Source organism: Xenopus laevis, chromosome 6L, assembly GCF_017654675.1.
Source record: "Xenopus laevis strain J_2021 chromosome 6L, Xenopus_laevis_v10.1, whole genome shotgun sequence".
NCBI classification, from domain to species: Eukaryota; Metazoa; Chordata; class Amphibia; order Anura; family Pipidae; genus Xenopus; species Xenopus laevis.
This window is the reverse complement of record NC_054381.1, coordinates 78,122,437-78,136,997: the sequence shown is the minus strand read 5'-3', so window position 1 is coordinate 78,136,997 and position 14,561 is coordinate 78,122,437. Positions and strand designations below refer to the sequence as shown.

Genomic DNA, 14,561 nt, shown 5'->3' with positions numbered 1-14,561 from the left:
TTGCTGTATGTTAAGTGTTCTATTTGCAACAGGAGCTTAGCCTCTTCCAAGAGGTTTTTCACAGTGCTGGCTGATATATTAGATAGCTTTAAGAAGAGGTTGGATGGCTTTTTTCTAGCAAGGGAGGGAATACAGGGTTATTAAAGATGCCATCTTGGAGTCAAGAAACAAAATTTTCCCCCTCTGGGGCAAATTGGAGAGCCTTCAAATTAGATTTTTTTCCTTCCTCTGGATCAACTGGCAGTTAGATTATATATATATATATATATATATATATATATATATATATGTGTGTGTGTGTATGTGTGTATATATATATATATATATATATATATATATATATATATATATATATATATATATATATATATATATATATATATATATATATATATATAATTAAAAGGTTGAACTTAATGGATGTGTGTCTTTTTACCTGATTAATGCTGTTAATGCAGTAAAAATCAACCCCCTTTTAACTTTAAAATATGTGCCCCTTAGTAATTATTCCCCCATGTCTGAATAGGCTTGGTTATTGCTTACATATAATATAACGTATATAATATTATATATAAAAGAATGCAGATATAATATAAAGGTATGAATGTATCCACCACACTCCCTACACATGGGCATTTTTTTTCTTTCTGTGTTTAGTTTTATCCACACTTCACACCTTAAAGGAGAACTAAACCCCCTTGCTAATAAAACCCCCTACCCTCCATAGTCCCCCTCCTCCCTGCCCCCCGTACAGGTAAATGCCCCTAAGCTGGTAATTACCTCTCATTACAGAGTCAGCAAAGCGGAGCTCATGGGTGCCATCTTGCGGTGCTTCAGAATCTTCGGGTCCCTTCTGCAATTTCCATGGCTTTCGGCACATGCGCAGTTGTTCGGGACCGGAATATTGCTACACCTGCGCACACTCCAATACAACGCTTACTTTCTGAAGATTCCCAAAGCGCTGAAGATGGCCTCCGTGAGCTCCACTGCACTGACTCTGCAATGAGGGATAATTGCCAGCTTAGGGGCATTTACTTGTGTGAACACCTGTGCGGGCGGGAGCAGGGAGGGGGGACTATGGAGGGTAGGGGTTTTTATTAGCAAGGGAGTTTAGTTCTCCTTTAATTATTAATTTAGACCAATCCCCAATCTCAGTCCCAGTTCAGTCCTTTCTGTGCATGAGCTAACACTAGCTGTACAATGAGGGTATTTCCTGTACACAAAACATTTTTGGCAAGGATGGCTCTATTTTCACAAGTCTCCCACATCTGTCCTTATCCTGAAAGCTTGCCTTTTGTATTTTACAAGGCTTTCTGATAAGATTAGTTCCATAGCTTCTAGAGCAATTCAAATTCAATTTGGTGTATAAAGGAAAATTAACATTCAACATACTTTTCCTAGCTCTGCACAGTCACATTCCATAGTTCTTACTGAAATTATGTCTTCGGTTACCTTACACACATCTTCAGTGACCAACATGAATTAAAATATTAAGTACCATTCACACGTCACAACACTCATGGTCCTCACATTATTTTTTAAAAGGTGAAAAGTGTGAGAAATCATTGCTTATGCCATTGCTGTCCAACATTAGTGGTACAGAGGGCCAGAATTTTTCGAGCCTTTATAGAAGATGGCAGATAATGGAAGTCAGTGTGAACCACTCCCTTTTTAAAATATACCCATGTTATCACAAGATATGTGAAGACGATGACCACATTTAATGGTGGTAGTACACCAAAAATACTTGGTGCTCACTGCAGGGATATCACTCATGTGAAAAAAGTTGATGGCATACCTTTAAATCCATATGCCTCCTTCTCCCATGTGGCTAGCACAGCAACCCCAAAGCACACAATTAAACACCTTGGGTCCCTCTAACAAGCATTTCAAAATACTAACAAACCTCCAACAAGTTCACTTCCCACAGACAGAGTATGGCAGATTATGGCACACACAAGCAGTATAGGGCAGGCAGAATATGGCCTCAGTCAGAGTATGGCACATAGGCAGCATAGGACAGGCAGAGTATGTCACACACAGATAGGGTAGAGCAGGGTAGGAGACAGGGAAACCTATCAGAAATACTCTTAAGAAAGTGCTGTCCAACTGGCGAGTCGAATGTGGTTTCCCCTGTGTGGCGCCCACATGAAAGTCTGCCTGCTGTGACTGCTTGTGTGAGCTTTAAAAAAGATGTGCCCACATTTTTCACCTGTTCACCAATCATACAAACTGCTGGAGGGGCACCAGCATTGTGTCAACTGTATGTAGCACAGTATGAACTGTTCATCTTCGAATGGTCCTGATAGGTTTTCCTGTCTTCTGCCTTCTCTGTGCTCCCTATCTGTGTGCCATACTCTGCCTGTCCTATGCTATACACTCACAAAAGTAGAAAGAACAAGGTGCTCCAGGACATAATATAAATAGCTCACCAAGTAGTTGATGTGGTCCAGGTGCACCAGCCCCAGACCCCCAGCTTTAGGGAGCGGCAAACCAGGATACAAGAAGAACAAGGCTGTCTGGCACCAATAAATATTAGTTAAAAAATATATTTTGTTTTTTAATATGTCTTTATTGTTTGCACCAAACAGATCCATGTAGAAAAAACAGAATGAAACATGCCAATACAATCATAGGTAGGGCCACAAATATACACTAGTTTAGGCCTACACGTTTTTCAAATGCTCAGTGATCAAAAGTGTACATTAAGGGGCAGATTTATCAATGGTAGAAGTGAAGATTCGACTAGGGAATAGTCCAAATTAGAATTGAATTTTAAAAAAATTTGAAATTTATCATGTACTGTCTCTGACCGACCATTCACCATCTGAAACCTGCCGACAAACACCAGCATACTGTGCACCTTCGCGGAGGCACAGCATCAAATGTTGCTGGGCCGGCAGGGGTCCCATGAGGGCCAGTACCCACCGGGTTTTTACCAGTGTCCCGCCGGTCCAGTCCGACACTGCATATAGGCGATTTGTCGTTGTCTAACGGGGTAGTGTTTGTATGTATTTTTTCCCAGTGGGAAAAAAAGGATGTAACTGTACGCTCTTTGTTAAGGGTGGCTTCCAGCCAATCCATATGGTAATCAAAGTCAAGTTTAGTAAGCGTCATTTCAAGTGAAGGAGGTAGATTTGATATCCAGCTCTGCAGTATAGCTTTCCTACCAACTGCAGAAACAATGTTTGCTAATCTCTTCTCTGCCTTTGAGACTTTTGCTGCATCTCCAAAGATTGCCCACAGAGGTGTGAGATATGTCTAAATATCTAATGTGAGTTTACAGTAGGAGGTGACGCATTCCAAAACGGTTTAATCAGATTTGTTTCCCCATCGATAGAATCTATTCTTCTGGTATTCTAGGTTTCTCTTCACTCTATCAGACAACAAAGTATCTAGATCCTGCTTAGCTGTTATGTATGTTTGACGGTCCGGTTTGGCACCTGTGGCAAGATAGGTTTGATGTGACCATAAGATTAAATATTGAGAACATCGTATTTTTCTCTAAAGTGCTTGTTTAGTCTGGCTGTGCAAGAGAGGACGTCTTCAATCATAACCACCTTTGATGCTGACCAGAATAGAAAAAAATATTTTATTAATCAAAGTTAAAAGTATACTTGCATCTCCCTGTGCCCTACGCGTGTGGGTACAAAATGCGTAGGGCACATGGAGATGCAAGTATACTTTTAAACCTGATTAATAAAGTCATCTTTTTAACTAATATTTCTTGGCCTTGTGGACAGTCCTGTTCTTCTTGTATGCTGCTATGCTATACACTACCTGTGGGATGTGAGCCTGGTAGGGGTTGTTCTGGGGGGTTGTTAGCATTTGGAAATTGTTGTTAGAGGGCCCCTAAGGTGTTTAATCATGTGCTGGGAGGCACTGTGTTATCCACAGGGGGGATAACACTGCAGTGAGCACCAACCATTTGTACATGTATTGTTGGCACCTTTTAAGACCCTGCATTGATCACACCTCAGACTGTCAGTGCCCACATTGTTCACCTGTTCACAAATTAGACAAACTGTAGGAGCAGCACTGGCATTGTGTAATCCCATCTAATAAAGCACATTACTTCTTAACTGCACATTATAAAAGTTATAAAGAGTGACAAACTTATTACACATTTGTCTGATGTATATTGTCTATTTCTTGCATTTGTACAGAGATGGTTGAGTCTGTATTTACAACCTTGTGTAAAATCCTAGCAATAGCTCTCCCACTGTCCGTTTAATTAGCCCAACAGTAGATGCTTGCTCTATTCCTCAAACACCTATTTTTGCCAGTCCATTTGCATGATTATTGCTCCTCTGCCTATTGCAGAAAACCTACAGGAGATGAGAACAAACAAGCATCAGACGTATCAGAGCATATTTGCATTTTTTATTAATCCAGTTGTCATTAACTGCAAATATTCAACAACATAACTCCATTTAAAAGTGTGTTGAAAATAAAAAACAAATCTATTGCTATTCTCAGATAAATGTGTTCTAACAAAATAATTGACTTTGGAACAAATCCTACATGTAGAGATACAGGATATCAGGTGATTTTAAAAGAGTGAGCTCTAATGCATCAACTAGGCAAAATAAGCTCCCTCCTAAAGGCTGTATTAAACCTGACTGTTAATCTATCAGACTCCCAACTCCTGCATGAAAAGAGGAAGATGCAGAGAGGGGGATACTGAAATGTAACTTGGTTATTAACATCATGCTGTGGGGCTGTGTGACTAGTTCAATGACTGGGGCCCTTGTTAAAACCAAAGGTCGGTGAATTCAACCCAATATCAACAAATTCTTCAGAATAATGTTCAAGCATCTTGTGTATTGTGTGCCGGTGTATTTCTCAAGTCTTCAGGTTTATTTAGAGGTAACCAATTTCTCTTTCACTGTGCACCCCGGAGTTCCCAGTCCGGAGGGCCAGGGTGTGCGAGACTGCTTGTTTCTGCTCGTGCACCTGGACCACCTGTTCTAAGTAGTGAGTGACTCTTATATTTTGTCCTCTGCCCTATCTTTGTTGTTATAATATCATTTAATAACCAAGTTACATTTCAATATCCCCCTCTCTGCATCTTTCTCTTTTCATGCAGGAGTTGGGAGTCTGATAGATTGACAGGTTTAACACAGCCTTTAGGAGGGAGCTTATTTTGCCTAGTTGGTGCATTAGAGCTCACTCTTTTAAAATCACCTGATATCCTGTATCTCTACATGTAGGATTTGTTCCAAAGTCAATTATTTTGTTAGAAGAACACATATATCTGAGAATAGCAATATATATTTTTTTTCTTTCAACACACTTTTTAAATAGTGTTGTGTTGTTGAATAGTTGTAGCTGATGACAACTGGATTAATAAAAAATGCAAATATGCTCTGATACGTCTGATGCTTGTTTGTTCTCATCTCCTGTAGGTTTTCTGCAATAGGCAGAGGAGCAATAATCATGCAAATGGACTGGCAAAAAGATGCGTTTGAGGAATAGAGCAACCATCTACCCTCAAAAATGAGTTTTGCATATACGGATCTGGACAAAATTCGTATTACTGAGGCTGTAAAAGGCCCACAGAATTTTTAACTGCCACTGACTTCAGGCAGAAGTTTAGAGAAGTGGAGTATTCTCACCGTTAAATGATCGCATATGATTTACATCTGAGGACTTTGTCCAAATATGTGAGGGTTAATCGGATCCCACGAGGCCTGAGGGTTAATCTATGCCCAACTTTATTTGCATCAGATAAGGAGTTCTGCACGAAGTGGGAGGCCATTATAAACAAATGTTCAGCTGATCTAATGCTGGCAACCATGGAGTGTCTACTGAAAGAGTTACCTGAAATCCAAAAACGCATTGATGTGGAGGAAACCAAAATCAGGAACGTATTCACTCCGGACGTTGTTGTTGCAGAGGGGAACGTATTCGCTCCGGACGTTGTTGTTGCAGAGGGGAACGCAAAACTGGCAGACCATATCGGGAAATTTAGAGAAACAACTGAAGCGCGCAAATGGACCAAGTTCCAGAGGGACGTGGCAGATTATAGTACCGGCCGGGTGTATCGATGGCTGGGGAATACACAAGACTCTAGGAGTAAGAGTCAATGCACTTCCCAGCGCACGAGTTGGAAACCACGCGGAAGACAGGAGGAAATGACAGCACACCAGCAATCCGACTCTGCATCAAGTAACTCGTCTTTTTTAAGTGGATCTCAACATACAGAAGGCCTCTCCAAAAGTGAAGATGGGCAGGGAGAAAGCACCGCAAAGAAAAAGGGTCATGGGTCATGCCAAAGGCCGAAACGGTGGTACACACCTCCAGCATACCCCTCTCGCCACTACAGGAACAGGTATTAACCAAGGGACTATCTTTTGGGGTGCTGACGGGCCCTGACTTTTTTACACTGGATTTGGAACTGTTCCGTTTTTTCAGGGACATAAAATTAAAGGTACAATTTGCCCAAGAAAAGGGGAAACAACAGATGGACAATTTCAATACTTTTATAGGCAAAGAATTGGGTTTGAAATCCCCAAGTACATACTAACCTGATGTGGATAATGTATTTGTTAATGCATTTATGCTAAATGTTTCACGTGATGTGGCAAATTTAGAATTAACATATAGAGATGGGAGTCACCATAGTATACCATACAATTTGAATAGCCAAGAGTACGGGGCATTACAAGTAATATTACACAATGATTTAATAATAGTGAAACCGGCAGAAAAGGGAGGAGCCATTGTAATAATGGACAAAAAAGATGATATAAATGAAATTACGCAACAACTGAGTGATGTGAATACGTATCGGTTAGTTGACAGTAATCCATTGTTTTCAATACAAAGGAAGGTAGAGAGTGTTATCCAGGAGGCACTGGAATTATGAGTAATAGACAATATTCTAGCCCAATTTCTTAGACAATCCCATCCAGTGACACCCGTCTTTTACGTATTACCTAAAATACACAAACGATTGAACCATCTACCAGGGCGTCCCATCGTTTCGTGTATAAACTCTATACTTTCTCCATTGTCCATCTTTGTAGACTTTATTAGAGGATATGTACAAAAACACAGATCCTTCTTGAAGGACACCGATCACTTTTTAGATATCTTAAGAAGTCTACAATATGTTCCCCAAAATGCGATATTGGTGATGCTTGACATGGAGAGCCTCTACACCTCTATTCCGCATGAGGAAGGTGTGGAGGCGGTCCTTGCAGAGCTTGAACTAGATGAGACAATTGATTGGGCCCAAAAGAATTTTGCTCTAAGGTGTCTGGAATTGGTACTTTGTAACAATTATTTCTTATTTCAGGATAACTTCTACATACAGGTCAGAGGGACGGCAGTGGGGTCTAATGTGGCCCCGTCATATGCAAACATCTTCATGAACAATTTTGAGAACAGATATGTATATACAAATGAGAGTTTCCAAAAAAATTGCCTGTTATGGTTCATCGATGATGTGTTTGCAATATGGACAGGGCCACAGAACATATAAACATGGTGTTACCCCATATAAAATTTACTATGCATGCTGATTTGTACAGTGTACCTTTTCTAGGCACTAAGGATTACTGTCAATTACTGGCACTAAGGAGATCAAGGTGGGGGGTCACCTGATGACTGATCTTTTCGTAAAAAACACTGATAAAAATACCATACTTCACTATGACTCTTTTCATCCGGTACAGACACGGAAGTCTGTACCCAAATCTCAATTTTTGAGAGTTAAAAGATGTTTAAAAGATGTTTCAGATGATCAAAGATTAATGGAGCAGCTTGATAGTATGGAGGAAAAATTTGTACAAAGAGGGTACCCGAGGTCTCTCTTAAAGCAACAGCGGGCTATGGTTGAAGTACATGATAGGGACTTACATGTCTCATAAAAAGAGTTTTTTTGTGGAGTGCTTGGATGCCCCTTTGGTTTTCTATTTCAGAGACTGTACATATTTAATTACATTTTATTTAAATATTTTATTATATTTAGAAAATTTGTCATTTCAGTATGAGGAAGCTTATATCAATTCCCCTTTATGCAAAACCACTTTGATACAATCTCTAGAAAGCCATTTACAAAAAGGTATAGGAGGTTGTAAATTACTATTGTTTTAATTACTTGTAAATGCTATAGAAACATTCAGTAATACATTACTACAGGTATAGGACATGTTATCCAGAATGCTTGAACCTGGGGTTTTCTGGATAAGGGATCTTTCTGTAATTTGGATTTTAATACTTTGTCTACTGAAATATAATTGAAACATTAAATGAACCCAATAACATTGTTTTGCTTCCAATAAGGATTAATTATATTTTGGGATTGAGTATAAGGTACTGTTTTATTATCACAGAGATGGCCTTACTGTAATTCAGAGCTTTCTTGATAATGGGTTTCCGGCTAATGGGTCCTATACCTGTACAGAGTAGTGAATAGAATAGTGTTATTACGCATCAGTACCAATTGAATGATAGGTTTGCGGAGAACACAATTGACTGGGGGGTCTGTGAACTGTACTATTATGTGTGAACACAGTCATGCTTCACTTTTTTGCTATTCAGTTACATTTTTTTATCTAAAAAATGCTGCCATTAGAGATTTTATTGTGTGTAACTGTTAAGGTGGCCATATGCAGAATGTGCAGGTTTAAAATTACCATCAGATCGAGGACCGCATAGGTCAGTTTATGTGGTCCTTGAGCCCACCACCTGCATTCCTGGCCCTGTGATTTGATCTTTGGGCCCTAGGGCCTGATATTGCCCACTCAAGGTGCAAGAACCACTCTTTTGGCAACCGGACAGATCATGAGCAGATCTGCCCATGTAAGGCCACCTTTAGAGTGGTTGAAGATGTTATCATATATTAAAGGGTTAGTTCACCTTTAAGTTAACTTGTGGTATCTTACAGAATGGTCGATTTTGAGCAACAACATTTTGGATAATTTGCCGTCTTCTTCTGACTCATTCCAGCCTTCAAATGGGGGTCACTGACCCCATTTGAAAATAAATGCTCTTTAAGGCTAAAATATAATTGTTATTGACACTTTTTATTGCTCGTCTTTCTATTCAGGCCCTCTCCTATTCATATTCCAGTCACTTATTCAAATCAATGCATAGTTGCTATGGTAATTAAACAATCTCTTTAAATCCGTTATATTTCTGTATATTTTTCAAATAATGAAGTGGAGGACATCCATATCTGACTGGCTTAGCTGTAGCCGGAGGAGCCTATTATCTGGGACTAGAAGGAGCAATAATTGGACCCATTCTTCTTTGTGTGCTTGTGGTTGCTTCCAACATCTACAGTGCAATGCTATCAAGTCCATCTTCTGCAATGCCTACTCCTACAACATCTCTGCAGACACATAGGTAAGTCTTTTTATTTTACAAATGTATTAATCTATTTTAATTTGATAACATCATTTGATATCTGGCATTTTTTATTTCAACTGTTCATATTGAGTGTTCATTTTTACACTTAAAAGCACTTTTACAATTTAAAAGGGAAACCATTTTGTTATCCTCCTATTATTGTGGGTCTAAGCTGTGCATAAGCTTGCACTTACCCCACCATACTTTTAGGCAGCTCAGTATACAAGTTAATACACTGTAAGTAAGTATGTTAATACACTGTAAGTATGTCTGACAAAGGCTACTGACACACCTCACAGATATGCCTACAACATCTAAATGATCTTCCATACCAGCAGTTAATTTATATTCGGATGAATGGAAAACTGCCTTGTCTCGTGTGGATGCTGATCAATTACTATAGCATTTATAAGAATAATGGCTGTAACGGAGATCTGTTCATTAGAGACAACTGCAGTTATAAATGGAACCCAATGTGTGTTACCTTTTTTATTTTGATTCTTCTTATTGATTAATAGGTTAAAATGTTTATCATGATAGGAGAACAAAAGTCGAGCAATGTTAGATTGTACGATCATGCTGTCAGGAATGCTGCCCGGAGCTCTGGCCACCTAGACGCTGCCCAAGTATAGGACCTGTTTACTAGTGTTCCTGGGTGCTTTATTGTTGTGATTTCTGGACTTTGACCCATGCCTGGACTTTTGATTCTGATCCACTCTGCCTGCCATTGAACCCATGCCTGGACTTTGACCTTGTATTTGCCTTAACCCATGCCTGTACCTTGAACCTGAAGCTTGACCCTAAAGGCTTCCTCCTTGGTCCTGACTCCCCCGCTGGGAGCCGATAGGCCCCCTGACACATGCGAGTAGTGCCCTCTATCTTATTTTCTACCCTGTAACCCTTGTTATTGTAAGACCCATGTTTATTATAAGTGGCTGTAAAGTTCTGTGTAACTTTCTTGTGCTATATAAATAAATGGTGACAATGACCATTGCATGGAGGGCCAACACTGCAGCGAGCTGTCAGTAACAATAAAAAAAAGTTTCTGCTGTTATAATAAGCTAAAAATCCATGCTGTATTGTAGAGTGTTAATCATTTTATCTTACGGGTCAAACGAGAAACTTTTACACCATGATTTGTTATGTACCCTAGCTACATCAGAGGGGGCCACTTGGGTAACCTACTTTTGAGCTATAATTCCCATCACATCCTAACAGCTTAAAGGAAAACAATTCCTTGAACAACATAGGTCTCTATAAAAATATATTGCATAAAACAGTTCAAATGTATAGCTTTGATTCAACTAAATAAACCATTTTCATAAAAATATACTTGTTAGTAGTATGTGCCATTGGGTAATCTCAAATAGAAAATTTTAAGTAATAAGGGCAGCACGTGAGCATACATTGTGCACACAAACAAACCACGGGCACACATACATAGGTCATTTCTGCCAATTAATGGACAAAGTTCTGTCTTTTACTGCCACATCTCTTCCTGTTACAGCTAAAGCTGCATTATTTCTGGTCAGGTGATCTCTGAGGGAGCAACATGGTGGCTCATAAAATAGTAAAATATTCTTTAATAGGCCATAAACTATCTGTTGGTTAACTATTCATTCTTAATGTACAGATGGAGCCAGAATGGATGGTACATCTGGCGCGCTATAACGTTATATAAGCAGCAGCAAGTGGGTTGTGCTGCATTTCTACATCGTGTTTACCAGCATGTAATAACAGTATGTGGCCACTAGATGTCGCCAAGCGCTAGCTAAATCCACATCTGTACACAGTATTTGTGGTGGTTTAGTGGATTAAGTCCTTGCCTTTACCCAGTGGGTTTAGTGTTCAATCCCCAAAGTATGTTTTTTTTGTTCCCTCTAATTTATGTTCAAAAGTAAAATTTTCAATGTAACAGAACCTTAACTGAATCCTATTCCACAAGGATTGATAAGACATAGTGGCACCCTCAATGTACACTATCAGGGTATAGATGGAGCCAGAATGTATTGTCCGTCTGGCACGCTATAACAGATCAAGCTAAATCCTCTCATCGCGTTGAGTGCAGGGAACCGCGATGTCCCTACGTTAAGAAAAGCTAGAATCTAAATAACTAATAAATGAATGGGCATTGTGATCATTGTTCTAGGCTTTGGTAATCTGCAAAGTACTGCATTAAAATACTTGGTTGAGTACTTTCCCCCCAATAAAAACAAATAAATAATTATAAAAAAAAAAATGCATACATCTAAGTTTGTATAGAACCCCTGGCAATATACTGAACACAGCAGTGATTTTGTTTTTTACTTATTATAACTATGTATATTACCCTTAAATAAATGTTTTTAGAAAGTTTGACAGGTAAGAGGCTTCATAGCCTTGTGGTTAAGTGAATGAACTTTGGAGCTGAAGGTCATGGGTTCAAATACTGTATTTTCTTTTCCACCTTATAATTCACAATCATGATTTTTTTTTGGGTGGGACACTGACAAATAAATGGACATAAATAAATGGGCATTGTGATCATAATTCTGGGCTTTAGTAATCTGCAAAGTATTGCATTAAAATACTTGGTTGAGTACTTTCCCCCCATAAAAACAAATAAATAATAATTTTAAAGAAATGCATACATCTATGTAAGGTTTTATAGAACCCCTGGCATCAGCCTAAATATAGCAATGATTTTTTATTTTATTTTACTATTAGCCTTAAAGAAAAGTTTTCAGATATTACCAATGCCAAAAGGCTTCATAGCATTCTTGTTAGGTGAATGACCTATGAAAGACAAGGTCATGGGTTCAAGTTCTGAACTATTTTTTTATAATTTTTAAACTTCATACTGTTAAATGCTGCACAGTGTTTGCATGAAAGATTGTAACGGTTGATTTATTCATATTAAAAATAATAGTTATATTTCTGACAGCGCAAAAAAAATAATTCCTGTTATTATAGATTGAATGTGTGATATACAGAGGCAATAGAATAACTGATAAACATTGCTTTATAAAATGCACCCGATGTCCTGCCAGAGGGAGAGAGAGATTCGATGCACTCGAGTAAAGGGTTAACAATCCTTTAACAATACCCTTGGTATTATACAATGCCTCCAAAACATCTCCGTGCTCCCCGACCCATTTTTTTTATCCCCCCCACCCGACACAATACTTGTCTCAAGAAATGGTTTCAAATATTTGTATGAAACAGGTAACAGGGATTGTTAACATGGATTTGCTGCCGTGCCTGGTAAGTGCTACCCAACTCTGTGTTACAAAAGCTTGAGGAGCATTTTGATGAGGTGTAAAGGTGGCCATACACGGGCCGATAAAAGCTGTCAACAGACTGTGTCGGCAGCTTATTGGCCCATGTATGGGGCCCCCCGATGGGCTTCCGAAAGTTGGCCAGATCTCGATCGGATGGGACAAAAAAATCCCGTCGGACCGCGGCCGCATCTAGGGCCCATGATCAGATCAGCCCGATATTGCCCACCTCAGGGTGGGCATATGATGTCTCTGTGTATGGCCACCTTAACATGTGCCTGACTGAAAGCACTCTGACCAAAGCTGCTGGGGCCACCTATTGTTGGACTGGTTTATGTTTTTGATATTTTCACCACCTTTGCCAATATCCAGACCGCATTTGTCGGCCGGCACAGTGTATGTGATCTCTTGTTTCCTGGTGTACTGAGATTACAATAACCAGCACTCTGTCCCCTTCCCCATGCTAAGGAGAGACCTCTAAATCCATCCCATTCCCCCCCCCTAGAATTCATATTCACATGCTCATTGATTTTTTTTGGGAGGGGGGACACAGCCATATCACTGGAAGTAAATATAAATGTTGCATATTTCAACACACCATTGAAACTAATAGCAGGTTGCGGCCTACCAGGAACAGGACGGGGATTGACTGGTAGACTGCGATTGACATCCTGGGCACTCCTGCCATAGACACTCCTATCTAATGGGGATCAGATAGGATCTGTGCAGCCACTGGGACAGAATGTTCTGTTATACAGATAGCTAGAACCTGCATGTCTGTATGAGCCCTTAGTGATCTTAGATGAATCTCTGCTCAAACAATTGAAGGCCTTGTAAATGAATTTGAATGGTCTGACACTTCCCTATTTAGCACATGGTATAGTATAGCACACACAACCCCCACTCCTTCCTTGTTGTTTGGACCCTATCGTGCATTCCTGTGTCTAGGAGTTTTGTACTAATTATATCTAAGCAGTACTGACCATTAAATGCCCTCAGCTCATTTGCATTTAAAAAGCACAATGGTTTGTTTATATTACAGTGTTTACATATGTAGGACTTTTGTTGGGGGGAAGGTCTGTTAAAGGAGAAGAAAATTCCATGTCCAGACTGTGATTTAATATAGGCCCTGAAATTTTAAGTAAACAGAGGCCCAAACAGCCCCCCAGCAGTAGACTAAATAGTGAGTGACTATGGCAGGAGTGCCCAGGACGTCAATCGCAGTCTACCAGTCAATCCCCGTCCTGTTCCTGGTAGGCCGCAACCTGCTATTAGTTTCAATGGTGTGTTAAAATATGCAACATTTACATTTACTTCCAGTGATATGGCTGTGTCCCCCCCCCCAAAAAAATCAATGAGCATGTGAATATGAATTCTAGGGGGGGGGGAATTGGATGGATTTAGAGGTCTCTCCTTAGCATGGGGAAGGGGACAGAGTGCTGGTTATTGTAATCTCAGTACACCAGGAAACAAGAGATCACATACACTGTGCCGGCCGACAAATGCGGTCTGGATATTGGCAAAGGTGGTGAAAATATCAAAAACATAAACCAGCAGTCAGGGGCTTATGTGGAGCTGTAGAGAAACCCGCCCCCCCTCTTAACACAGACCCAGGTGTCAGGATATTTATCATCCAGGGTGTACTGAGTCCAACAATAGGTGGCCCCAGCAGCTTTGGTCAGAGTGCTTTCAGTCAGGCACATGTTAAGCTGACCATACACAGAGACATCCGCTCGTTTGGCGACATCGCCAAACAAGCAGATCTCTCTCCGATATGCCCACCCTGAGGTGGGCAATATCGGGCTGATCCGATCGTGGGCCCTAGGACCCAACGATCGGATCCTAACAAATGGGAATGGGAGTCGTATCGCGGGACCGCATCAACGAACCGATGCGGCCGCGATCCGACGGGATTTTTTTGTCCCATCCGATCGAGATCTGGCC

At 40.1% G+C, this 14,561-nt stretch overlaps 1 protein-coding gene across 3 annotated transcripts in view; it reads left to right on the top strand.

The window, feature by feature from the left end:
- The window catches only part of LOC108719066 (transmembrane protein 245), a 173,049-nt gene that overhangs the window by 153,876 nt on the left and 4,612 nt on the right, over positions 1-14,561 (top strand). For all 3 annotated transcript variants that reach the window (XM_041566221.1, XM_041566220.1, XM_018267675.2), the window contains one exon: positions 9,172-9,357. In XM_041566221.1, the coding sequence (XP_041422155.1) occupies positions 9,172-9,357 (186 nt within the window). The remainder of the gene's footprint in view (positions 1-9,171; positions 9,358-14,561) is intronic.